Below are 27,198 nucleotides of genomic sequence, written 5' to 3'. Positions count from 1 at the left end.
TACTTTTTAGCATGTTTATTACAATACATACATTTCACATTTGACCTTCTGACCCCAGGTGACCCTGCCCTGATTCTGATGTGGCGGAGTTGGTAATGTCCAGTCCACGGCCATGACCTTCAACATTTCATTTCCTACTATCCAGTAGCACTAGCGCCACTCTGTCCAATCAGGGTGCAAAGGAAAATGTGTGACAATAATTTATGAATACAACATATGATATACTAGTAATCACTGCAACTTTTAATAAAACTCTTTTTAAACTCCATTATTAATTATCGACTGTACAAAGGAATGAACTCTTGGTTTAATGCAAGCTGCAATAAACTTACTTTAAAAAAAAATAAGAAGAAAAGAAATAAAAATAAACTTGCCGAAATGTCTGGAACCCCAAGAACAACAAAAAAAAAGTTGGTGTCAGCTAGACTTCACCAGTCTCTGGGGAAGCCAATTTGGGAGGCAGGTAGGCGGGCATTTTAGATTGAGCAGCAGGAATGATCATTCAATGAGCAAAATGATCTCTATCTTTCTCAGATTCACTCCTCCATACAAGCAGGCACTGGTGTTGACAGAGGGCACATTAGGGCCATTGGGGCAGAGACCACTGAACCATTGTGGACAGACATGATCTAATCCCTTCAAAAGGCATGGACTGGGGGAGTGAAACTTTTACGTTGCAACCAGAGAAAGCAATCAACGGAAGAAAGTCCATTAACCATTTAGCAACATTACAATTATTCATATGCAGAGAGAGACGGAAACAAACCAGACAGGGTTTAATAGGTGGAAGTGTGTGCAGTCAGAAAACATGGGTGTGTGCGCGCGCGCTGTTGTCATTGTCACTAGTTGCCCCCACTGGATCGTCCACCTACCCTCCCCCCTACCCCATGCACGTATAGTACATGCTCAAGGCAATGGCTCACCAAATGCTTTTCTGATGAGCAGATTTCAGGGTTTTTTTTTTCTTTTCTTTTCATAAGCAAGTTTAAAAATCTGTGGTCAGACTTTTACACATGGACCTCTGAAGACGATGAATGTCCTCAGCTGGACTTGGTGCTGATTAGGATCGTTTTTTTTTTCTTTTTTAACCATTTGGATGACAAAAGCTTTTCTGATAGGCATGGCTTCCAACGGCTTCATCTACAAAACATATTTACAACATGGAAATAACATCTACAAGAAATCTACATATACACGGCCCCTGGCAAGAGCAGGTCCCAAAACATCTGCACCTCAACTGGCCCATAGCTTCCACCCATTATCCCCCTCCCTCGCCATTTAGTCCACAGCTCACCGCAGCTCCTTTTTGTGTAAAGACTGGACCCAGAGCAGAACAACAGAACGTTGGTTCTCGAGGGTTCTGTGCACATAAAATGGATTCCTACTCATCCTCACATCTCTGCTGTCCTTCTATTCAAAACCCACACCAAACAAACCGAGAGTTCTCAAACCATGAAGGAATTCTGATTCTTCAACTTTTCAAGTTCTTTAATTTGTTGTCTCAAAAAGAGTATCCTGTGTGAGAGAGAAAAGCACAAAGGGAAATATAGCAGAAGACTGAAGATGAACTACAAGTCTAGAAATATCCATAATGAGATTTCAAAATAGTACACTATTCTGACATTCACAAGACCCCTTTAAATAACTAAAAAAATTGAAACGTTCCACATTCTGATGAAGGCCAAAATGGTATAAAAAACATTCAATAAAACATTTAGGAGGCATCTACACTAATCTGAAGGCAGTGGTTACCTCTGTTCACGCAGTGTGGCCTGGATTTCACACACGCGCACTAGTGAGCGCAGGTTCTTCAGCTCTGTACAGTTCTCAGACATGTAAATGCTGCCCATGGTGTGAGCCTCTTCACGTAACCGTGACGCCTGAGAGAGAGAAGGAAGAAAAAAAAAAAAAAAAATCAAATTCTCTCTCCAACACTCATACCATGCAAAACATCTTATCCCAAAGAGAGCTCACAATGCCATGCATCAAAAAGCAAATACAATGACTTTTTTTTTTTTTTTTTTTTTTTTTTTAAAGACATGCACTGGAAACAGTGACTACAGAGACTGGAATTGATCTGAAGTGGATCTGATTCAAAGTAGGTGGCTTGTCTCGGAGAAGGCTTGTTCCAGCTGGTTTCATGCTCTACACCAGCACTTTGACCATCACCACAATCGCCACTGTTACCGTTGCCAAAGAAGATGGGATGACGAACGGGGTTTTCGGCACTGCTAGCGCAGTTGACTATGTTGAATGTTGCAATTGTAGTTTCACTCTTGACCAGAAGATGGCAATCCAATAGCACAATCAGACAAGATTGCATTAACCAGTGCAATAACGTTACGCCTGAATTGGTTTCTTGTTCACCATATAGTGCACTATTTGGGCGACATCCATTAGGTAAAGTGGTCTTGGTGAACCCCCAAAAAAACCCTACATATTGCAGTACACAGAACATTATATATAATGAATATAATTATATTTACATCAGTCACTATTTACAGACAATGAACCCTAATAACATACCCACATAGCACTGGAATATGGTTTTACATTTTCCTGTATGAACTAAGGAACGCTAAATATGATTAATAGTATTCATTTTTATATACAAATTATTATTAAATAACATTTAATTAGTTACAGAAGTTGCCAACAGTCTAGAGAGATTTTTGGCAAGTTTCTAAACTGGACTGCAAAAAAAAAAATCTGAATATGAAAAAAAACAGTAAGTCTCCTATCTCATTCATCTGAGAATGGCAAAATCAGTGCCTTTAATGATGCATCACCACAGTTGGGGGAAGTAAGCTCAAGTCTTGCCTGTACAGATGAGCTAAATGTAGCTTAGACCAGGAGTGTCCAGCTCCACCTGTAGAGCCCAGCACAGTCTAGTGATTTCGTTTTGAATTTTTGAATTAATAGTGAATTAAAATCAGGTGTCGTTGAGCAGAGACATCACCAAACTGTCCGACATTCAACCCACAAACAAAACTGCCGTTTTGTACCGGGGCAAAGATTTAATGATTTGTAGAAAGATGAAACATTTGCTGTGTTTACAAAGACCTATAGATCAAACGTTCTACACATGTACATAATAATCTATAGTTAAATATATTGTTGTGTTAGGTGACAAGGCAAAAAAAGGTCACGCTGGACCTTAATGCACAATTTGAATCACTAAATTTAATCTGCTCAGGTTTTGCTAATGAAATGGAGGCATTATATTTACACAACTATTACCATACAAACAGTGACTCCGCATGATACCCTTTTCCGAGTATAAACGTTAACGTATCGGGACGTTAATATTACATCGTCCAGCCATATTCCATGGCTTTACTTTACTATACGCTCATGGAACACTATCAGGAACACTATACTAATACTGGGTATTGCCGCAGTTGCACTTTCATGCTGCTAATCTCTCAGCCTACTACAAAAATGGTGCTCTCTATTTGATTCAGATCTGGTGACTGGAAAGGCCACTGAAGAACACTGCACCCATTGTCACATTCATGAGATCAGCTTGAGACGACAGTTGCTTTGTGACATGGTGTTTTATCATGCTGAAAGTAGCCATAAGAAGATGGATAAATTGCAGCCATGAAGGGATGCATAAAATCACCAACAATAATCAAATGGGCTGTGGCATTCAAGCGATAATTGACTGGTATTAATGGGCCCGAGAGTGTGGCAAGAAAACATTTCCCACACTATCTCCACCAGCATGGACTGTTGACAAGAGTTGGGCACGTCACGAAAAAGGCATTTCTATCCAAAGAACTGCCACCCCCTGTATGTTTTTTCTTTATAGCACCATTCTGACTAAACTGTAGAAACTGTCGAGTGAAAATTCAACGAGATAAAGAGTTATAGAGATAGTCAAACTAGCCCATCTGGCACCAAAAGGTAAAAAATCATCCAATCATCCAAATCCGAGGATTGATGTGAAAATTACCCAAAGCTGCTAGTGTGTATCTGCATGATTGTATGCATTGCACTGCTGCCACACAACTGGCTAATTATATAATTGCATGAATGAGTAGGTGCACCGGTGTTCCTAATAAAACGTCCAATCAGTGTATACGCAATATTAAGACAGATTCTACAATACAGTACATTTAGAGATTCACTGCAAAGTAAAAAAAGTATGCAAAAATCCTGTGAACAAACAGCAGATAAGACAGGACAGCAAAGTACCTGTTTCTCGACGTGCTCTGCAGGCCAGCCTTGCACATGTTTGATGAGGTTCTCGTTAAAGTGTGCTGCCAGCGAGGGTGTGAAGGAGCAGGATTGTCTGGCTGTGGCTGTTCCAGCTGGTACTGAACCTGCAGGCCCTGCTCCAGTCCCCACGCCAGTACTCTGACCACCACCACTGCCATTGTTACTGCTGCTGTTACTGTTTCCAACATGGTTGGGACCAGGAGAGGGACTTCTCTGACTACTGCTGGATGAACAGCACAGGAAAGGTAGTGATGTTAAAATACGATTTAGAACAAGAGCCTTACAATTTACATCCATCTGGAAGTGGGGTAAAATCTCAAATTGAACAGGGACTGAAAAGTTTGAACTCTTCAGAAAGCATATACAATGCTGCACAGTTTCCAATTGCAGTTACATGACTGACCAAAAGATGGCAGCAAAACACAAGCAGAGATGTCTTTCCTCAATGGAAAAACTCTACACTCTTGACTATAAATATTGTGAGACTTGTTCATACATAAGCACAAGCAGCACTGCAGCACTGCTCATGTCTAGCATACAAGATCACACAGGTATACAATGTCACTCCAGCTCCAAAAAGCACAGCAGTTTTTGCACCTGGGAGTTCAGCTTCTTGTCAAAACTGGGACCAGATGGATAGACATATTGTGCATCTACTGTGAGTTTTTCTTGCTTTGAGAAATAGACACGGACCTCTGCCGCTGCAGTGTCCGTGGGGAGTTGCTGTTGTCATGGTGTTTATCTGAAGGGAGGGGCTGCTGAGATGAGGGTGGAGGAAGAGAACTGGCCTTAATCCCCAGAGTATTCACCTAATAAAGAGAAAGAGAAATGCCAAGAGGCAGTAATGAAGATGATGGTGTAAACTATACCACTTGGCACAAACACATCTGTAATTTCAGCCCAAGGCTGAAATGGGTGTTTACCTTGGTCTGAGATGACACAGGTGTGGTGCTCAGGGGGAGTTTCAGGGATGCGGTGTTAGTTTGGGGCGTGCTGATCCTGGGGGACACGTATGACCGTGGAGATGAAGCATCTGACGTCAGGGACATCGGAGACTGGCTGGACTGCTGTGCTACTCCAAGCGAAAGAAAAGAGACGATGTGAAGAAAAAAAATGAAACATTCATATTTATGCCTTTTTTAAGATTTGTAGTCATTTTAATGCATGTATAATTCATTAATAATTACGGATGGTTATTGTGCATCATTGTAGATACTATGAAAACATCAGCTAAACAAGTTTGCTAGCCCAGTCAGACAGAGTTTTGGAACATAGACAAAACGTTAAAATTTGACATCAAATAATGGTAATTCCTCCAATTAATAATCGGCTTTAGACAATGCCTTACAAACCAAGCTAATCATTACATCCATGCCAAAATTCTAAGGACAACTACTCAAAAAATAGCAGCTGGCCCACGACATACACCACTCATCAAAAGTTTAGACACTCACTCTTTATTTTTACCTGCCTCAAACAAAAGTAGTCTTTTCAACAGTGTCAGGTGTTGCATTAAGATTAACAAGTGGACTAAAGCAGCTGTTTAAAAAGATCAGCTGTGTTTTTATGAAGCTGAGAAGTGTGAGCAAACAAATCACGTTCCGATTTTCATCACTGAAGAGAGGGCTGATTGCAATGCTGCAGAGTGCCGTAAAAGCATAACTCATCTCAGACAACGTATTGCATTTAATTTAAAAAAAAAAAAAAAAAAAAAAAAAAAAAAAAAAAAAAAAAAAAAAAAAAAGGCCGTACAGAAGACCTTTTTTGTGAACCGTTTACGCTAATCAAGTTGATGCATAACCTGACAATTAAAAACAACTTTTAATACAATATAGTGAAGTGCAATAAAATATGAAGCAACTTGAGCGTCCGGGACTGAGGCTGTGTGAAGTGAGCAGAGGGACTGAATATTGGAGTGCAAGGGTGTGTGTGTGTGTGTATATATATATGGTGGCTGATACCTTGACTAGAGAGCTGAGCAGCCTGAGAGAGAAGTGTCGTGATGTTGAATGCGGACGGACCAGCAGTCAGGATCTTGTGGAGCATCGACTGCAGTGAAGCCTGTGTTACTGCAGCTGTGAGAACTACACGCAGAAAGCAAAAGAACAGAGCAGAATGAGTCACCAATTATACATTTTAAAATAAAATTATACAGTTATTCAGGGGAAAAAAAAGCTCTGAACAATCATTTCACATTCTAGCTGCAACCTGTCCAATTACTTTCTCATCTCTTAACACTACCCGAGGAGTGGGTAGGAGTTCTTTGGAGGCTGTGAGGTGACAATGATGGGCATAAGAAGTAAACCGTTACTTAGGAGTCACAAAATTCTATTAACAAAATGTGCCAAGCACTGTTTGCCTGCTTCATAGAACACACAAAACTATTGACAAAGCAAAGTTGTTTTTATGGTCACAAGCAAACTAAGGGCTCTGATCATTTAATCTTTGGGAGAATGAGGTGCAAACGTCCTCAGACGACATTTCACTACAACAAACACTCAAAAGACAGTTGCAGTTTCTATGGCCGAATCTCAGATGGCACTGTTATATTCAGCAATTTTTCAAAATTAACGCAAATTTGGGACAAGACGCATCATGTGTCACCACAACATGCACTCAGCCAAAGTCCTCTTTGATTCAAGTGCATCGAAGAGGAGTACAGCTAAAAGGTCTCATATAACAACAATCACTGAACAATCGTGCAACTGCAATTTCACCCACACCATTTGAGAAGAGAAACTTTCAAGATCGCTGTGCCATATATGGGCCTGCGTTATCACAACCCCTCAGTGACTACTTACTTTAACCATTTAAGGGCCTGCCAAATTTCTAACCTGGGCAAGAGGAGCAACCAGATTCAGCATGAATACTTTGATATGGCACAGCTCACTCTACTCTGCTCTGCAGAGGACCAAATAAATAAATAAATAAATAAATAAAAAGTAGGATCATGGCTAAATTACTGTCTGCCAGTCTGGAAGAAAACAGCTTCAGGGAGCCTATTTAAATGTTGCAAAACAGACACTGGGAATCAGCTTTACAAATGCAAAAGTTCCAACCTGAACAATTAGTGCTAAGAACACCAAGCTGTCAACACACCAAGCAAATGGTTGGGGGAGAAATAAAACCTGCCAACGAAGGTGATTTGAATGCATGATATTTTCACTATTCTCTAGTTTCACTCAGTGTGTCAAGGTTACCTTCGTTGATCTTGGCCATATCCACACTGGCATTGTTCAGCTGCAGTGCCGTCTGTAGCGCTGGGAGAAGCTGGCGTAAGAGGGAGGGATCTTGAAGGATAGTAGGTGTAACAGGGGACTGCATCACCGGGGAAACCGTAGAACCTGACGCGGAGCTAGTGGGATTGGTTGCACTTAGCCCAGATACAGCAGCAGAGGAAGAGGACGGGGTTAGGGAGGAAGGCTTGTCTGTGGCAACAGCAGACTCTATAGGATAAAGACAAACACCTCAGTTAAAAAAAGGATTATTATCAACCACATGTTAACATTAAGTATACATCTAACATGTACTGATGCTTCAGAAATGGCCATTAGCATACAAAAACAAAAAAACCCCACAGACACAGTCCCACAAACGGCAAAAGCCAAAACATAAACCCGAGTCACTTCTCCTGATGGTAAAACAGCCTTAATTGCAGCAAACATGAAGGATAACATGGCAATTTATGTTTACATGCTCAAATAATAAAACTGATATAGGACACCAGTTATGCAACAATTTCTGACAATATAATGGTAAATAAACAAAGCACAGATTTTAATGACAACAAAAAAAAACTATTTCTACAAGAGTTTTAATGAAGACCAATAAAATGAACATACTATTCTTAAATTGTCCGTTTCAAGAAAGCCAAGATTTAACACCAAACAACTTGCAACACAACATACTAGCTTTTAGCCTAGTTACCCCGTGCCTAAATGTAGTCTAAAGCGCAGACATTACGAAAAATTATTAAATTGACTTAGAATAGGCCAAATTAAAAAACAGATACTGAACTAGCATTATTAAATGTTCTCTGGAATGTTATTCCAGACTTTAGGGGAAATAGTGTTATGTTATATATATATATATATATATATATATATATATATATATATATAAATAACAGGTCAAAAGCAGTACGCCACAGTAGGTTAGAAATACCCAGATGATACCGGGACTGGCACAGATCAGCTGGAATAAAAATAAATAAATAAATAAATAAATAAATAAATAAATGCCAACAGGCAGCATGTCAGCTCTTTTGAAGTTGTAGGTCACATGACAATGCCAACATGGCAGATGTATGTCTGGATTGTATTCATGCTACACACTTACAGTATCTATTCATCGCTGTATCAACAGGCAAGCAGAAGGTATTGAATAGAACGCGGTCACAATGCGCGATTTGGAATGCAGCCATGTGTCCACAACTGAGTTGCAACTGAACCTCTGGACTTATAGTAGGCCTGCATCAGTGGAATTAAGTGTTCAGTATGAGCTATGCTGCTGCAGGACATTAACAAAATACTCCAAAGCTAATTTTGGATACATTTTCAGATCAATAAGCAGTTTTAAAGATGTTCGTTACATGGGAATCGACTGCTATACTAGTATCTTTTGGTTTTACTGGAAAGCCGAAATCAGCAACCTTGTGTGTAGACTTGGACTCAGTGGGGAGATGCGTCATCAATGCAGATGTAAATGCCAACACTCATAACAACTGTGAGGCTGGATAAGAAGGAAGAATAGTAAGGCACTTGAACTTAATCCTTTTCAACACATTAATATTAATATTTAAGTCAATCTTGAAAGCATTAATCTAAAAACTTTTCATGTCATATGAAACATGTATTTAAAATTTTTTCTACCACATGGTCAAAAGTCTGTGGACACCTGATTACACCTAAATACATATATGTTACTTTTCAGTAACTTTGTTACTGTTCAAAGGTTTGTGTTCCAATCAGAGCCTGCGACATGTTTTTATGAGCTGAGCAAACATTTTACATCATTAAAATCAACTTACTTTGTGTCAATAATCAGTTTGATTGTAGCAAACTTCGAGGCATCATATCCTCACCAAGGGCTTGTCAAGCACAGTCATACTTCACCAGACTAATTTTCCTAATCTTCACGGTACTTTAGATTGCGATGGAAACGCAGATAACCAAAGTGTGAAGGAACCAAATGGTCCCTTGAAAAAAAGTTCCTTGGATTAATTGCTCCTTGGAATTTCGGTGGAAAAGCGGCTAATGGTGCAGGCGTAAAAGTTCCTAAGCACTTTAGTTTAAGTTTTAATTAAAGTCTTTCAAGTGCCGAGTAATGTGGAGGAGATGCATGATGGCATCATCCATGGAGCAATATGAGCGGTATGCAAATTATAGTGGCTACAGGGTGTCAGGTAGTGAAGAGGTGATGAAGTCTCTGACCCGTCTGTCAAAGTACTTCATCACAACAGATGATCGTTGTTGTTGATGAACGACAGTCGTTGAGGCAGGCGGGCTGGGGTTTTGAAAGCTATCCATTTGTAAACAATAGTTCCCACTGCAGAATGGTGAATTTCAAACTGTTTGGAGATCGCCTTATAACCCTTCCCAGATCGATGACCAGCAACAGTTGCTTCTCTGAGGTCATAGCTGATGTCCTTTCTTCTTGGCAAGATACAGACATGCACTTAAGCACTCCAGGACACCACACTGCCAAGAAGGAAGGGGGAACTTGTTTTTTTCCCCCTCACCGGTTTTCTAAATGTTGGTTTACGTTTTTGGGAAAAATGACTGAAATTTGTCAAAATATTGAAACCCATTGAGTTTTATGTTGTCACCTGAGGTAATTTGTTTGTTTATAGAAGTTGGTGAGGCTAACACAATTGTTAGGTCAGCATTGGTGTACTTTCTTTTCCCCGTGTCTATAAAAAAAAAAACAATGTCTTGACAGTCTTGGTCAAAACCTTTGATCAACTACTGCAACACCTTTCGCAAACTCATGTGAGAAGATCTGGGCTGGTAAGAAACTAAACGTAGAGATAATCACTGATAACCACTTCATTAAATATCTGGCAGTTAACAAATCTAAAATTGAATTGTATCTTTCGTTGTGTGGATCTGGGATTCAAACACCACAACAGGTGGAATTCCTCTACTGTATTTAATATAAAATAAATAAATAAATAAATAAATAAATAAATAAATAAATAAATGTACCTGACAATCACTAACTAAAAACTTACTCTGTTGTGAGATAGGCAGTGTTAGAAATAAAACATGTTGAGAAAAATAATTTACTTAGACAGTTATGGTGGAGAAGACGGATCTCGAAAAAAAGTTAGTCACGTTTCATAAATAGTGATTTATGAATGTAGCCATGAACTCTAGATCACCCTTGGAAGTCTCAGTCAAAACATTTGTTTACATATTTTCAAGATTAACTTCTATTCATAGCTTCATTGAACTTAATACCGAGGGTAAAAGTTGGGCCGGACTCTACTGGAAGAAAGTGATGTCAGTTAATTCCATGTCTACTTCAGCCATTGCTTTACCACACACCCAGAAATTTGGTCAGAAAGTCAGAAGTTAACTTAACATCTCTGCAAGGCTGTATGTTACAACTTCCAGGATAAGTAAATAGCAAACTTTACTTGTAACTTGCTGTAATTCAACTTAAATCAACCTCAAATTTGACCAATAAAATTGGTTATGTGCTGCTCAACCACTGAGACGAACCAAAGATGCAAGAATCAACTCAAATAACCCGTTTTACAACATCTATAAATTAACACATTTATTATGACACAGGGCTAAAATTACTTAACAGCCATGTGAAAAGAATATGCCATGATATGCTCAAGATCAGGGTTTTCCTTACCATGGTTAGATCCTGCTATCACTTGTGTTACAGCTGCTATAAGCATATATGCACTGAACTCACTATAAATCTGAAAGCTATTCAAAATTGGACCATCATCAGCTTTGATGCTGTCTGGGTTCCAGGGATTGGTGGGGGTTGAAATTATTTGAAGGAAATTAAGTTATTTTAAGTTTTTCATGTTTTCAAGCATTATTCTTACTATATTGGTGAAAGAAAGCAGTCAACACTTACTGTACCTACAGTGAAAAATCAAGTCATTTCACCAAATAACGTTTGAGATTTAATAAAAATAAATGACTTACGTTCATTCGGCTTAAGGTGCTCCACAACACCACTTGGGTGCTGGGCCTAAGCCTTTCTTAGCTTTCAGAAGGTCCACAACATTGAATCTTAACTATACATGTTTTTTTTTTTATGCTAAAACATGCATAAAATTAAATTAACACCCTTAAGTAATAAAAATATATTTGGTGGATAAGACACTGCCCTTCTGATTGGAAGGTCAGGGTTCAAATCCCAGCACTGCCAAACTGCCACTGCTTGGCCCTTGAGCATAGCCCTCAACTGCTCAGTTGTATTTATTTAAAAAAAAAAAAAAAACACCCACCCCGATAAATTTGAGTTGCTCTGGATAAGAGCGCCGGCCAAATGCCATAAATTTAAATGCAAAATGATTGACATCACACCATTTATCCAATCTTGCTCTACAACAGAAAACCAACACTAGAGCCACAGCAGAGCATAATTCCAGATTAATAGCAGATAAACCATCATATCACCCGCTACTACACGCTAAATGTACAGTAGGCAACTAAACACAACGACAGAAGCTCAATTTAAACCATAAGTGTAGTTTTCGCCACTTCTCCACACAAACCTATGGCATTCAGTGATGAATTTCAAACTTGCTAAACATGGGAAGCTGTTCTGTAGCAAAACAAGCAAGCACTTAACACAATTTTACCATAACTTCCACCTGCTCAGAGCATCACATGTGCTTTAATAGTTTACCTACATCACTGGACTCCACTGAACCCTCAACTTGGCTCATCTATCACGTTACAATTCTTCAGTGAACTGTACCACATGTGCGGGTTTTTGGGAAGTAAAGTACAATCAGAAGAATCACGAATGGCATTGTTAACAACCTAAACACATGAAAATACTTAAAATACAAAGAGCTTCTGCAGCACAACACCAGTGTGTCCATTATCAAGCTCAAGTCACTAATGTAACCAGTAGTTTCTTGAAACCAACAACACTCAGAATAAAGCTTTGTGAACAGAGGTATGACATTGGCTGATACTCACTGGTAGGGGTGAAGCTGGTGGGAGCAGCCTGCATCACTTCACGTCTGTAGTCCCTGTCTTTAGGGAAGCTATTGACCACCGCTGTTGCTGTTGCCATCTTAGTTGCCTCCTTTTGTCTCTGTTCTCTGTAGCACACGAGAGAGGGATAATACATAAGAGGGAGCAAGTGCTTTTTACAGGGAAGTTGGGGGGGGGGGGGGGGGGGGTGTTCATGTAGAGTCCACGTGAATGTCAGGAGGGACAGCCTGACCTTTAACCATGTCTCTCCCTCCCGCACCAGACAGTACAGTAAGAAATCTGTAATTCGACATTGTCATTATCTCCACTGCCAAAAAAAACTCCCTTGCTCTAACCAAGTACCCATGCTGAATTTGACTGGATTTCTTGCCAGGGTACTGAGTATGAATGTATGTGTAGAGCCAGAAATAGTGTGGACCATTATCCTGGCATACACAAACATAACAGAACACTCAGGGGTCATCAGTAATCATTAGAAATGCTGTAATCAGTATTAGAGCATCAATGTGTCTGCCAAAGTTTCTGAGAACATCTCACTCTGGCCAGGACCCACATAAAATCCACCATCTTTAAGGTAGAATCGCTATACATGCTCGCTATATAGTGTATAACCATAATGATGTAGAACATATGTAGTGTTCTATATGCCCAACAGAAGATCATTTGAGATCCAGCCACAGAATAGGAGTGACTGTACATTTGCATTCAACACTTTCTTTTTTTGCACTAAAAATAAAAGTATGGGCACACTTGGCTAAAGTATTGACTCACTGCGCACCTCATGCTCAATAGACATCCTAGGAGTCAGACAAGTATCAGCGCCATGTCATGTATTTGGATAATGAGTACGTAAAACTACCACACTACTTGCACACATCATTAGTCAGCATACCTTCAGCTAGTTACACAGGTAGCTACTTCGGTGATCACTAACTAGCGCAGCAAACAAACCGAAAACAAGAACACAAACGACGACAGCTGACTTCCTGTAGAACATCAAAGAGGTGCTATTTGCAGAAGCACCCGTGTACCTCTCCAGCCACTCTTTGGGCTTCTCCCACTGTGACACTTCTGTTCTGCAATTGTAGTAGTACTTCTTCCCTGAAGAACTGATGTGCTCTGACCAGTCGTCTGCAGGGTCGTATGCCTGAGGAGATAAAGAAAGACATTTTAAAACAAAACCCAAAGGCAACCAAAACAGATTTTAAAAATATGACCAATATTAGTGCTTTGCGAACAGTTACAGATTTCAGGTATTTCTTCGGAAAGCATACATATTTAAATAAATTTAACATCCAACATTGATAAAATACATTGAATTTAAATATTAAAGTGTAAGCTAGTTCTCCATTGAAATGTAGTCATAGCATCGAATACAGAACTTCAAAATCTTTCCAATCTTTGAAAAGATAAACAGTAAACCTCCAGCTTCAACACCATGACAACAATTTTGATTCTTAAGGCAATGCTTCGAAATTTGACCCCCCATCACTGAATCAGCTATGATATGAATTTCAGAAAGCAACAAATCGATATTTGAAGATACCACTGAATCTACTGTGATAAATCAGTAACATCAGAGTAATTAGCACAGTTCAGGAATGCAGTCAGGTCTGAACTGAAAGGAGAAGGCCAGACCCCAAGTCAAGAGTTATGGAAAAAGCATTGCGTATGTACACACAGGAATGGATACAGGGACAATGATGAGCACACGCTCATGAACTAAAAGCAGTGAGTCGTTTCCACTGAAACATACTTTCACAGAAAGTTGTTTTCGCTAAAATGCCCCAGCTGCTAATAACAAGGTCAGCCTGGACAATGCCATCACCTGCTTTTGCCCCTGCTCTGGTCCAGACTCTCAACCTGCCGCATTCTAGCATTCTCCCCCCAACCCGAGCTGAACATGACATGGAGATCAAATTGTCCAACGGCATTTTAAATCATGAGTACTGTGGGTGGGTCAGGTTGTTATGGTTACAGTGTGCTGTGAGCATTTTTTTATATGAACAAAAAACATGCTACATAAGGGCTTTTTCATGCAAAAACACGATAACCTCTATTGGTTCTTTCTACCCAGTCAACATGGGTGATTATCCATGTGTCAATCATCCACAATAGAGGTTGACCAATAGTGGATTTGACCAATACCGATAACTAAGTTTGGCAGTATCTGCCGTTAAACGATTGATCAACCAATACTTTTTAAAACTGTTACTGAATGAAAACACTCAAAGCAAAAAATATTGCTGAACCTCATTACAAACAAACAGTAATGTCCTGTACTTAACTGAAATATCAAAATATTTACTATTAATAAATATTAAAGTAAATAAAAGATACATCCAAACTAATCCAAAAATTAACACTCCAAATAAATGCAAATAGAGACAATTAAAATGAATGAAAAAAACTTCAGATAACAACAAAATTTGTCAGCAAGTTTTTATTTCGCCTCTAGAAGCCACTCTGATTCAGTCTGATGACAGCAGACCCTTCTCAGCTGCAACCAGGAAAAGCTATCGGCGTGGATTTTTGCCGATAACTGCTAGTTCCAGCAATAGGTTATCGATGCTGATTAATCGCCAAAACTGATAAATTGGTCTCTAATCGTCAAGGTCTATTTGTTACCATGTAATTTTTATTTCTATGGCAACAAAGCGATACCACTGATTTGATTTAACATACTCCGATCAACAAGTGAACAATGTTGTTGGGAATCTGCAGCAGTCCCACAGTTAATTCACAAATGATTACAACCTAGAGAAGGACTACTTCTAAAAGTATCGGAGTTAAAAGGAAAATCACTTTGCAAGCCTCTTCACACATCAGTTAAATAAAAGATTTTAATTTTTTTTATATTTAACAGTTGTCTGTCCTTTTTTGATGTTGAAATTATAAGCAATTTATGACACCCCTAATGAAGTGTGTTGTGTTAACTGCTGTAATTCACATTCTTGTTTTTTGGCTTAATCACAAAACAGTTCACATGGGGGAAAAAAACAAATCAAAAGGCAGACAAGTGGTAGAAATAGATTCAGCCAACATTACAGAAACAGACAGAGGCAATCAAGAGGAGCTGGTAAGAAACACTGAGATGAGTGAGGAATGAGGGGGAGGGGAAGTTCAAGGGAGCAAAACAAAAAGCACATGAGGGAACAAAGTCGTATCCTGATGCAAGCGTTTGTAATATTGGGTAAGGCAGATTCTGGTGCATCACCCCTGCAGAATCTTTTACCCGACAGCACAGCCAGTATTTAACCGCGCTACAAACCAAATACAAAATCAATGCTCTACACATGATGGCGAAAATATCTGTAAAAGAAAGCTTTTCAAGCTCACAGAACATGACCATCCAATATTCCAAACACAGCATTTTCAGTGAGAGTTATTACATCAACTAGACAGATGTTTAAAGATACATAGTGGTGTGCACTGTGCATGCAAACTCTTCAATAGCAAAACTGCAAAGAAGTTTGCGTCTCACATGGTTTGAGTAATAAATAAATAAGTGTCCTGCAAAAAAAAAAAAAACCCCGGAAAACCGCTTGAAGCTTAGCTTTTCCAAGACCCTTTTGGTCTACTGACCTGATTATACTTCCACTTTTCACTATTAATATCAGACCACACAAGATGTGATCACTCATTACTAGCGATGATGAAACATCTATGAAATCTAGCACACTACATATCTTGCTGCTAGAACTTCATCACTTGTCCTAAAAGTTGGCAACCTTTGCATTCACCTTTCTTAAAAAAAAAAAAAAAGAAAAAGAAAGAAAAGAAAAAAAAAGAGAAAGAAAAGTGTGAACTACAAATAAAGCATTACAACCAACGAGTCAAATATAAACAGGAACAACCATCTGGCAGTTTTATCCCTACAATTCCAAATGAAAGAAACCAACCATCAAATGCACGCAGAGGCAAAACACTGGCAAAACAAGATGGCCTGAAGAGCAGGAAGAGCTTTTTTCTCCAGTTCAGAGACAAAATAACTCAAGATGGGGCATTTGAGTACCTAAATATAGCAATGTCTCAATTTTATTTCAGAACTCATATTAGAAAGAATGACGCACTGTCACAAGTTTATCAAATCCTGCAGAGTACCCACCCCCCCCCCAAAAAAAAAAAAAAGTTACACAGACCAGACAACTTGACCATACACGGAAATGCTTTAATATACGTGCTGTAAAGATGTGTGCAATATTAGTGCAATAACACTACATAAAAGTAACAAGAATTTATTGTCTTTCGGATTTGCATCCTTTAGAACACAACTCAAGAAGGCAATTCGTCATGCAACATTTGCTTTTTTCTTTCGAATAAGCAAATGCCACAACTTTAATCATGCTGAGGTTAGGACTACAGAGTAGCTGATTTTGGAAGGCGAACTTACCAGAATTCCATATTAACATGCATTGCATAACTAGTCATCATAATGTTGCTTGTGTAATACTTTGTAAGCCAGCACTAAAGCATCAGTTATTCATAAATTCAATGCAGTGCATATAATTATCTGTACAAGGGGAAAAGGCTGGGTGTTGGGCAGAAGCCTTAAACACGAAGCTGTAATTATTTAGACATTAGAAATGGTTAACCGTAGTACATGTATGGTACAGTGTAATTTAGACCATGTTCACATTTCCAGGTTGAAGTGAAACAAATCAGCCATCAGATTTTTTTTCAGGACCACATGCACAAATCTTTTCAAATCAGACCTGAGCCACTTTAGCATGTGGTCTTGAGATCGAATACATATCTGATACGTGGTCATGCAACATGAATAAAAGAAAAAGGTCAGATCGGAATTCATGTGGCTTTTTCTCCAATATGTATGCACATATCAATGCATTATGAGTCAGCGTCAGCAGTGTGGAAAAACAACAATGGAGGACATCAACAGCAGGAACTACATGCGCTGGAAGGGTGGAGATATTGGTGATTTACTTGACATTTGGGGAATCGATTCAAGCAAACCTGGGAGAAACCAAAACTGAGTAGTGTTTGAAACTACTGCCCAAGAAATCCATGTGCACACGCAGGCTGTATCTGGGGACAGGTGGCTTCAAATTAAAAGAGACGTATATGGGTCACCTGCAGTTATGAATGTTAAACTCAATATGGAGTGATCTGATGTGAGCAAAACATTGAAAGCTTGTAATGTAAACATGGCCTTAATGTACTACTATTGTATCTTCCCACTCAAAGAGTGCAGAGATTACCAACAAAAAAGGACAGATGGTCAGAACACAGGTGGAGGTTGAAACAACAACAGACAGGGACTGGACTCTCAAAACATCATAGCAAATGTATGCAAAATGCTGCAGTCACTATGACTTTCCACACAACTGTGCTTCCACATCTACACTTTCTTCAGTTTGGTCCATTTTGACATAAGTGAATACACCACTTGTACCTGTGTGCGCAATACTACTGAACCCTAGTACACCAGAAATCGAGGGTTTATTACAGGTGAGAACACAGTTTGGTCCTCACAGGGTTGTCAAAAGTACTGGTACTTCAGTACCAAGTCAGTACTAAAAAAGAAAAAAGTTGACGGCACCAGATTTTCATAAGTACCAGTCGTGCATCAAGAAGACATGGCGGAGCTGCTGCGGCTCCAAATCCACAAAAGCTTGTGGACAAGACGGGTGCAAAGAGCCACGTCTGAAAATACTTTGGATTTGAGGCAGATCACAAAGGGGACATCAATAACCAAAAACTGGTGTAATCAAAGTTTTGTGACAAGAGGAAGAAACACATCTAACCTATTAAAGCACCTTAAAGACTGATACCTAGATTTATCCAAAGAGTTCAAGCAGGTGAGTTCCACATTATGCTAGCAGGGTTTATTGGGGTCAAATAAATGGGAGGACATGGGGTTTACTAATTTTACACAACAAAGGCTTTTTAATGACCTACATATCCAAAATTTATGTTGGAAAATAATGTGTGGCTAGCACTATTTGTCTTTAATATCAGTCAGAAAAACATTTCTTCTCTTGGCTTGATAACTCTAGCAGCTTTAATAATATACATGCCGTTGTTTTAAATATTAAAATTAAGTAACTTTATAAATACAGGGCTCTACAGTAAGAGTTTGATGGTTGTAGCAGAGTTTTTTAAAGTTTTTTTTTTAAGAGATGGTATCGTTAATGTGCCACAACATGACGCCCACGCAGGAATGAGAAATCTTGAGCTCATCAATTCTGACAGAATTTAGGAACACAGTGTGAACCATGACCAATGAATTTTCCTTCCGATAAACTAAATATTTTCATTTAATTTTACAGGCTGTATGCAAAAAACAGTTGCACAAAGTACTTTTGCAAATGCGACTAATTGTCGCACTGTAGAGTCCTGAAATAAGAAGTGTGTTGTTCAATTATGGAATCTGTGTTTTGCAAGCTTGTAATTTTTATACTTTGAATTACTTGTGTCATATACTGTCGTATATATTAATTGCCTGACGTATACAGAATAGCATTTTTAAAATACATTTTATATTGATATTTAACTTTATTAATAAAACAGTGTGTTGTTCAATTAGCATGTTTTTGTGTTTTGCTTTGGTACCGAAATTTACAGGAGTACCGTGGAATTTTACTGGTATTGGTAACGACTACTGAAATTTTGGTACCGTGACAACCTTAGTCCTCATAAAATGACAGGAAAGGTAACCCTGGTAAAGTTAGTGTAATTTTCGACATAACGCCTTTCCTGCTCTAATAAAATATGAACATTACTGTGGAACCTGTTGCTGCAGCTGCATCTCCCTTGCATGCCTTTTTTTCCTAGAAAGTGCATAGAGAAATGCACATGCACTGGTTTTCATTTATGGTGCTTAAACATGTTTAGAAATATTTCATCATCTCATTAAAGAGGAAAATGGGACTAAAAACTCCAGAAGTACAAAGAGAAACATCAAAATCCTGTTACTGACCTTCAATCACAGGTACTGGCATTTTGTGGCTTGAAAACTGTATTTTGACATCTCAAAGAAACGTGCAACAGAACTACTACACCATGTTTAAATTACTGCAATTCCCACTTTATCATTTCTAGTAAAACTTTAAATAGGCACCAACTTACTCAAAATTTGGCTGCTACAGTCCTCAACCATAGGAAATTCAGCACACATTAGACCCACACGCCAACAGTTACACTGATTCCAAATCTCAAAGAATTAAATACAAACTTCTCACTTACAAAGAAATACATGGCTTTGCCCCACCTCATCTCGCTGAGCTCCTACAGCCTTAAATGGACTCTCAGATCCATCAAGACTGTACTGGTGGTATTTAAGGCCAAACTGACTTCAATGGGTACAGATCTTTTTTTGGACCAGCAAACAAAAGAAAATAAATGCTGCATGTAATACGCAAAATAAAGGTAGGTTACATATTACCCTTTTTTTTTTTGGGGGGGGGGGGGGGGGGGGGGGGACAGGCGACGACACATTAATCTACTATATCTTAAAGTATTAAGATAAAGTAGGTTAATGTGTCGTCATCTGTGTTGCAATAATAAGCAAAATTGTTCACTTGAGAAACTAACTGCAAAGGTTTTCGTTTACCATTAACCACAGCATAATCAGAACCAGTACTAAATTTGAGGTTTTATTTTTAAGAGAGTAAAATGTTAAGTTGTGTCCCCTCATCTCATGGTTTCCTCAGGCGCACGTGTGCGACAGCTTGCGTGTGTTAAGAGCACAACAATCTCAACATTCCTCTCCAGTGGAATCACTAACAGCACTTGGAGATCAATATGTTATTGTGTTACATGTGACGATTTGGCAACTTTGCATAACAATAGACACCACCCATTTACTGCCTCTTCAGTTATATTGGATTATACAGTAATGGAGGGGGGGGACACTGACTGGGCATGATGGTTCAAAAACTACTATCTAAACAGTATGTTTAAGCTTCAAAGCCATTATTAATATAAAATATGAGATATAGTTTGATTTGTTTTTAATTAATCGATCAGAAACGCATCAGCAGTGCAACACAGACAATGAGGTACTTACTGTGTCCGATTTGTTGGGGTTCGAGTGAGAGTTGGAGCTGTGCAGAGAACTGTGGTTGTGTGAATTCTCTTGAGGGGAAATACTGGTGCCTGAAAATGAATAAAGAACAATTAAAAATGCCATTAAGAACAAAACGGCAACAAATTAGTCACCTGACCTAGGCTCTGCTATAGTCAACTGAATAATTGGGTTTAATTTTTTTTTTTAAAGTCACTATTGACTATACAGGAACGGAAAGTGCTGGTGCTACAGTTTGAGATCCTTTGGCACCAGTTAAATTAAATATGTGGGCTTCACATTAGACACGGGGCAGACCTGTGGACAACAGAGTTTCGCTAATGTGTACAGTAACCCGAGCAGACAAACCTACTGGACAAGCTACAGATTCTCTGCATGATATGTACATCAATTACACCACAGCATTGCTGAATTCTCTGATCTGACTGGTCAGGTGTTGCTTAATGTTCTAAAACAGCAGCTTTGACAGTAGTTCTGGTTGTAATGTACAGGATATGTTTATACTAATGCACTTTATTGTTTCTATAGTAGTAGGGTTAGCTTAAAATGTGCCATTATCTCACAAAGAAAACACCACATCAGAGAGGATCATGTTTCTACAACACATCCTGCTATTTTCCCCCCGGTCATGTTTTATACCGCAGCACTGCTGAATATTTAAGTCTGATTGGTCACTTGTTTAATTTTCTATAACAGTATGGATTGGACACCACTAGTGAGCTGTAAGCAATAAAAGCAGGCTCGGAGAGTAAAATATGTCCTGTGCGTGAGACGACAGCACTGCCGCTAGTGAAAATTAATCAACACCTGACCAAATCAGATTCGAGATTTCAACGTCGCTGTGGTATAAGAACAGAACAGCACATGACAGGTTCTGATTAATCTTCTATAACAGCATGACACTGACATGCACAACACAGCATGAATCTTGTATTTTATTAGTGTTTCCAGCTAGAAACCACAGGCCTCAAGAAGCAAAAACAGACGCGGAGAGTCATGATTGACTACAGCAGCACTGCATGCGGAAAAGGCTACAGTGGCGTTGTCGCCACATCTGCTGTAAAAATAATTCTAGAAACAAACACAACTGCAAGAAATAACTTTCAGAAATACCTACAAAACTAGGAAACCAAATACTAATGTTCAGAGTACCATAACAGAAGTGTACACTAGTGTACATACACACATACATGCATATTATACACACTAAAGTTAATATTTCTACAAATATATAATCTGTAACTCAATTCTGCATATTTAGGGAGACAAGGAAGCAAAAACTGAGTCCGATACACAGGCCAGAACTTTCTCCCAAGATACCTAATCTGACATCAACCACCATACATCTTGAAACTCTTATGTTACATTATATTACCCTAAAAGCAAACACTACGGTAGTACGATTACTGTTCAAACATGATCATGGTGTCTGATCTTATCTGCAAAGCCCCAATGTGGCTGCAAGTTTTTCACTCAAACCATCTTTGGGTGCACCATGTTGCCTTCGAGCCTCTAACGTGACTTGAAGACACGCATCAAGACTTTTCTCTGTGCTGGCACCCAGGTGGCAGAATGAACTTCCTCTATGGCAGAGGAACAGCTGAGTCACGGCCTTCAAATGAACACTAAAGTCCCACCTCCTCAACACGTAACAATTTAAAAAAGAAAACCTTCGGTTGTGTGTCATTTATCGCTCTCACTGTACTAAGAACACTCTAACAGGGGTTTTAGCTTGATAAATCATGGACCTTGATCCATTTGCACTAGCATGAGGATGTGAGTCTTTGATGGAGACTTCTGTTGCTCTGATTAAATGTCTCTATAGTACAAAGCTACTAAAGAAACCACAATTTTGTGTGCTCGTGACAAACATTGCACATCGATAATAAACATCAAAATATTTTCAAACAGAACTCTTATAGGCCCATGTTCAATTCAGGAGCGTTGACTTCATTTTAAAACGGTGCAGTTACAGTTGGGGGGAAAAAAAAGTACCTCGAACTAAAGCAGCACGACAGGATTGAAAAGCCATGCTGAAGCACCACACATGCCCAAACACAATTATAAACACTATCAGGGTTTTACCCATTTAACTCTGGACTTCCAAAAAACAATCAAAATAGAATATAGTCCTTGAGTGACATAATACAGAAAACAATTGATTTGTCGGCAATTTCCACTGACCAGCCTAAAGCCCAGCTCACATTATACATGTTCAAAGCACCTTTTTTCCAAGTGTGCCTGCATAAAATGCATTTAAAATCACAGCAACTGCATCCGAGACGTGCGTCATGGCACATAAAGCACAACTGTGTGTGTTGCGCTGCCATAGTTTAGCATGATGTCTCTTCTGAAATCTCAGAACTCCACTGAAATCACATATGGCTATTTAGGCACCGAACTTTATTTAAAATCATATTCTACAAAAATATCACGACTGTGCAGCTGTAGATTCAGAGAGACGTGGTTGCACAGTAATGACACTCCTGGATACCGAAAAGGTCAAACATGCTGCCCTGCTTCATGTCATTTACTGAGTCGTACTGTATTTACAGCTGGCACAACTTGTTCAATTAACAAAGCTGAACATGTGTGTAGTTTTCTTTATAAAAATTAAAATTGTCGTCTTGCCGATAGCACACATGTTCTGATGCTTGTGTGGTGTGTCTGGTACAAATTCAGCAAAATATACACATATATATGCGCATCAGTAAAATCAAAAAATGCTACAAGTGCCTGGTTACATCCTGCTCATTGTCTACTGCAGGTGTGCACCTAAGCAAATATGTCACTACATTTATTTTTTACCTCCAGTAATCCTTTACTATAAATCAGAGGTTCTCAACCTTTTGTAATTAAAGCTCCGCAAGTTTCCACTATCATAGTGTCACACCCCCCTCCATATTGGTTATCTATATATAACTTAATCGACAATCTGTTTTTATAGATAGCTTTTGTACTTTAATTACTTTTATGATTTTTTCAAAATAACTTCCGACTTTAATAAAACTATATAACGGACAGGTATGGAACATGAATGATCAAAGATGTTTCTGAACACTATAACTACTCTGAACAAGAGAACTAGGCTGTAATAACGTGTAATATTTTACACGTAAAACATGTTGCTTTCTATTCATGTTGCGTTCTAAAAACATTTGTATATGAATGATGTACACTGGGACGAAGGACGCGTCTCGTTATCCATGACATTGATAAATCTCTGGCTCTCAGATACTCACTGAACAGAGCAGACGCAGAGAAAGGTTGTGAGTGTAGCGGGAAAGAAACACCTTACGCTTGCAGGACAGTACTGGCCACATTTGGAAAGTCGCTAAAGTTTGTCCAAAAAGTCGCTAGATTTGTCGCTAGGCGCTTTTTTGCAAAAAAAAAAAAAAAAAAAACACTAAAGGGGTCTGAGAAGTCACTACGTTAGCAACACTGGTCTGCACTGACAGCTAGATAAAAGGCAAGCTAAGCTCTGCTTCTCCCCAGGAAAGAGAAAATACGGAGTGAGAGGGAACGCAAAGTTTTTAATTTATGCACATTCTATCTGAAAAGCAATAAAATACACAGAGTACTCAAATTATGCCATGTTTTTTCTTTCTTTTAAACGATTTGCGCCCCCCTTCCATTCTCTCCGCGCTCCCTGTGTTCAGGACCTCTGCTATAAACAGTTGTAAATAACTGGAACGTTGGGCATTGAATCATTACATTCTAGACCATTCAAAATCAAAGACTACAGTGATTAAGAGACAGTCCAAAGAAAACACTGAACATTTAGTAGAGGACTGATCACTTTGAACAAGTTTTATGGACATTAATCAATATGAGAGTAAATTGTAAGTACATATGAAGAAGGTTGATGATTTGGCAATGTCTACATGATGGCTGTGAGTTTACAGACCCAGTAAGCACGAGCGCATAGAGCAGACAAACTGATTTCCATGGTTTTTTTGCCTCCTAATGTTTGTTTTACTCTTTAATTTAATACTGTGATTGAGTATTACGCTACCCCATGACTATTTTAGTGAAGTTAAAAAGATGCATCATATTTTACAGATGAAACTGAATAGTGGTTAAACTCCATCGAGACTTCTAGTTTGAGAAACAAAAATAACTGCCCCCTTCCTGAAACAATTTTGAACCATCGCTTTTGAAGGAACGAAACATTACTGGAAATGGTGTCAAAACATTTCTTGAGTTCTTCAGAGAACTCAACTCTTAACTGCTCTTCAGATGCAGCTGGAAACCACTGGTTGGTCATTTTTGTACAGACTACAACTTAACACGCTGTTAACCCTTTACTCGTAATTCTGATGATTACGAGTGCGTCGTCATTCCTGTTACACATCTACTTCAATCGTTTCCACTGCTATTGGTTTCGGTCCATTTGTTCTTGTCAGATACTAAATTTACACTCACTAAATATGTATTAATACAAATTTCTTACACGCACCATCTAGTCCTGCACTATATTGTTCAGTGTATTGCTGAGCTGTACTGAAACTCAAATTACCACCAATGCTGCTGTGTGCCAGTAAAAGCATCTTGGATCCCAAACCATGAAGTGAGCACTGGCCAGTTAAGCCACTTTTCCACTGCACGGTACAGCTCAACTCGCTTTACTTTTCTGAGCTTCTACTTTTCCACTGCAGTTTAGTGCAGCGTCAACGTGGGAGCCATCTTCCACTCGGCTTCACGCAGGAATAATGTATTATCGAAGCCCTGTAGAAATACACGGTCAGGCTGTATTCCAAACGCCGTTCCTGTTCCCTGAACAAGGACGTAGTGCTCAATATGACTAAGTTAGATTCAGCCACGACAGGAGCGACTTCGATAAATGCCGGTTTGGAAATCAGAAACAAGCTAAATGTAAAAATCGAAGAGAAACCTTTGGTAATATTCTATTTATTGAATATTATGCATTATTTGTCATTACGGATAAAATTACAACAAACGCAAACTTTGGTATGACATTTATTCAGGCACAATACAGAACCACTAGATAAAGAGAATTCCCTACTACCTCTGTGCGTGGCTTACGTTTAGTATTGGCTCGGCTCACTTGGAACCTTGACCGAGATGGTACTTTAAAAAAATAACTTAAAAAAAAAGTACCAGGTACCATTCCCAGTGGAAAGCCCCCAAAAAGCGAGCAGAGTCGAGTCATATCGTGCAGTGGAAAATGCCATTATTTACAGACAGACTGGTCTGTTTGGTGGGCACGGGATAAGCCGCGTGTGATCGTACCTCCGTCCCTGTCTCTGGCCCGGTGGAGATGCGTGGATTTTGCTCTGCCGTGTGCACTGCTCTCAGTGTGCTTGCTGTCAGGACTGTCTGATCTGCGCAGCATCTTACACGGCGGAGTGCCATCGCTGCTCTCCCGCATCTTCTCATGTCGGTGATCACCACCCGGCTGACTCTTCGACGAGAATTTAAAAGTCTGTAAAGGGAAAGACATAATACATTCCCGCCTTCAGCACATGTACACACGTATGCAGCCGTAGACCTTTACCCAATATCTGATCAACTTCCATCGGGCTTTACATTCATAAACACTCAAGCAGCCCTTAACATAAGGTCGAGTCATGACTTCACTAGCATGTAGAGATGACATTTAACACAAGCTAAATATATGGGAATATTACAGCTGTATCTGATAATACACCGGCTCACACTTCTAACAGCTATTAAACTTAATAACCATGTGTGAAATTAATCAATGTATAATTATTACAATATATTTCTGACATCTCATTACTAACGGTGAACGCCGGGTCAGGCTGTTGTTTATAACCAGCTCCCTGCTAAAATATATGCAAGGAAACAGGTCATTGCTTACGAAGAATCCAAATTGAATGACTTGTTAGTTTTTCATTAATTAGGGCCTTTCTTTAAATTATACCAACGTTAAAAATTGAGACATTCGGGCCTTTTCTTATCCAGCTAACTTCACAGCTCGCCGCTAGCATTAGCTTATGAAACTCGTTAACGTTACACCGCAAAGCTAGCATTAGCTAAAAGGAAATTCGACGGTCAGTCAGCTAACAGGATAACTTAAGAAGAATAAATGTCGCGGGGTAAATGTTGTGTTTGTTTTCGACAGAAATCACGCACGATTCGAGAATTTTGTGTCTGTTTTGCGCACAGAGGCCTGTAATGCTCCAGAAGCCTGCGCCAGAGTGGCCCTTTTAATCAGATTTGTTTGAGCCTAGCTTAGCGCTACCTGGTAGGGCTGAGAGTCTCTTCGGTCGTTGCACCTACAAATAGAGAGAAAACAGGTTAGAGACACGAAAAGTCATGCACGTTTATAGTTAAACATTTCAACAACCCGCAACAGCCGCATAAGCTTCATTAGTTAAGTTTCTACTTATTTTGGTTTGACTAAAAATGGCGGACTGTCAAAGAGGAGAAGGAAAAGGAGGAAAAAAAAATCGTAGTGCAAAAAATATAGGTCTTTACCCATCGCCGAGTCTCGGTTGTTTCCTTGTATACATTACCATCAATGCCGTGTTAGTGTGTGCGTGAAGTAGATGTGAAAGATGGGTTGCTAATATGGGTTTTTGTTTTAGCCTATCGAAGACCCGATCTCATCTATTATTTCAAGAGTTCTAGCTATGCGAGTCGCTCTTGGCCTCTGCTAGTCGGAAGAGCGCCCTCGGTCCATGTCCCTCTCCCACACCAAACTCTCAGCCTCGACATTGCACCGCCCCTTCTCGCTTACAT

General features: G+C 39.2%; 1 protein-coding gene across 2 annotated transcripts; it reads right to left on the bottom strand.

Moving 5' to 3' along the window:
* On the bottom strand, positions 1-27,198 carry waca (WW domain containing adaptor with coiled-coil a). Of its 2 annotated transcripts, none has more exons than XM_017484048.2 (13): positions 26,935-27,198; positions 26,699-26,732; positions 25,723-25,915; positions 20,452-20,540; positions 13,454-13,569; positions 12,405-12,529; positions 7,425-7,670; positions 6,186-6,308; positions 5,148-5,296; positions 4,918-5,033; positions 4,201-4,447; positions 1,753-1,880; positions 1-1,515 (listed from the first exon to the last, which is right to left on the bottom strand). In XM_017484048.2, exons 1-13 carry the CDS (start codon positions 26,973-26,975, stop codon positions 1,446-1,448), a joined length of 1,677 nt encoding a protein of 558 aa, XP_017339537.1. In that variant the 5' UTR covers positions 26,976-27,198; the 3' UTR covers positions 1-1,445. The 2 variants fall into 2 exon arrangements, with proteins under 2 accessions (XP_017339537.1, XP_017339538.1); XM_017484049.3 differs by having other exon boundaries at positions 4,201-4,444; positions 26,935-27,197.

Source organism: Ictalurus punctatus, chromosome 13 (assembly GCF_001660625.3).
Source record: "Ictalurus punctatus breed USDA103 chromosome 13, Coco_2.0, whole genome shotgun sequence".
Classification (NCBI taxonomy): domain Eukaryota; kingdom Metazoa; phylum Chordata; class Actinopteri; order Siluriformes; family Ictaluridae; genus Ictalurus; species Ictalurus punctatus.
The sequence above is the reverse complement of the archived record's forward strand: the minus strand, read 5'-3'. Positions and strand labels throughout refer to the sequence as shown.

What these genes read in the sequence shown, in the direction of transcription:
- waca (XM_017484048.2), bottom strand. Translation starts at nt 26,975, where the DNA reads ATGGTAATGTATACAAGGAAACAACCGAGACTCGGCGATGG. An exon ending in GAGACTCTCAGCCCTACCAG is followed by an intron (nt 25,916 to 26,698) that starts GTAGCGCTAAGC and finishes TTCCCTTTACAG; the next exon opens with ACTTTTAAATTCTCGTCGAA. An exon ending in ACCCCAACAAATCGGACACA is followed by an intron (nt 13,570 to 20,451) that starts GTAAGTACCTCA and finishes TTATCTCCTCAG; the next exon opens with GCATACGACCCTGCAGACGA.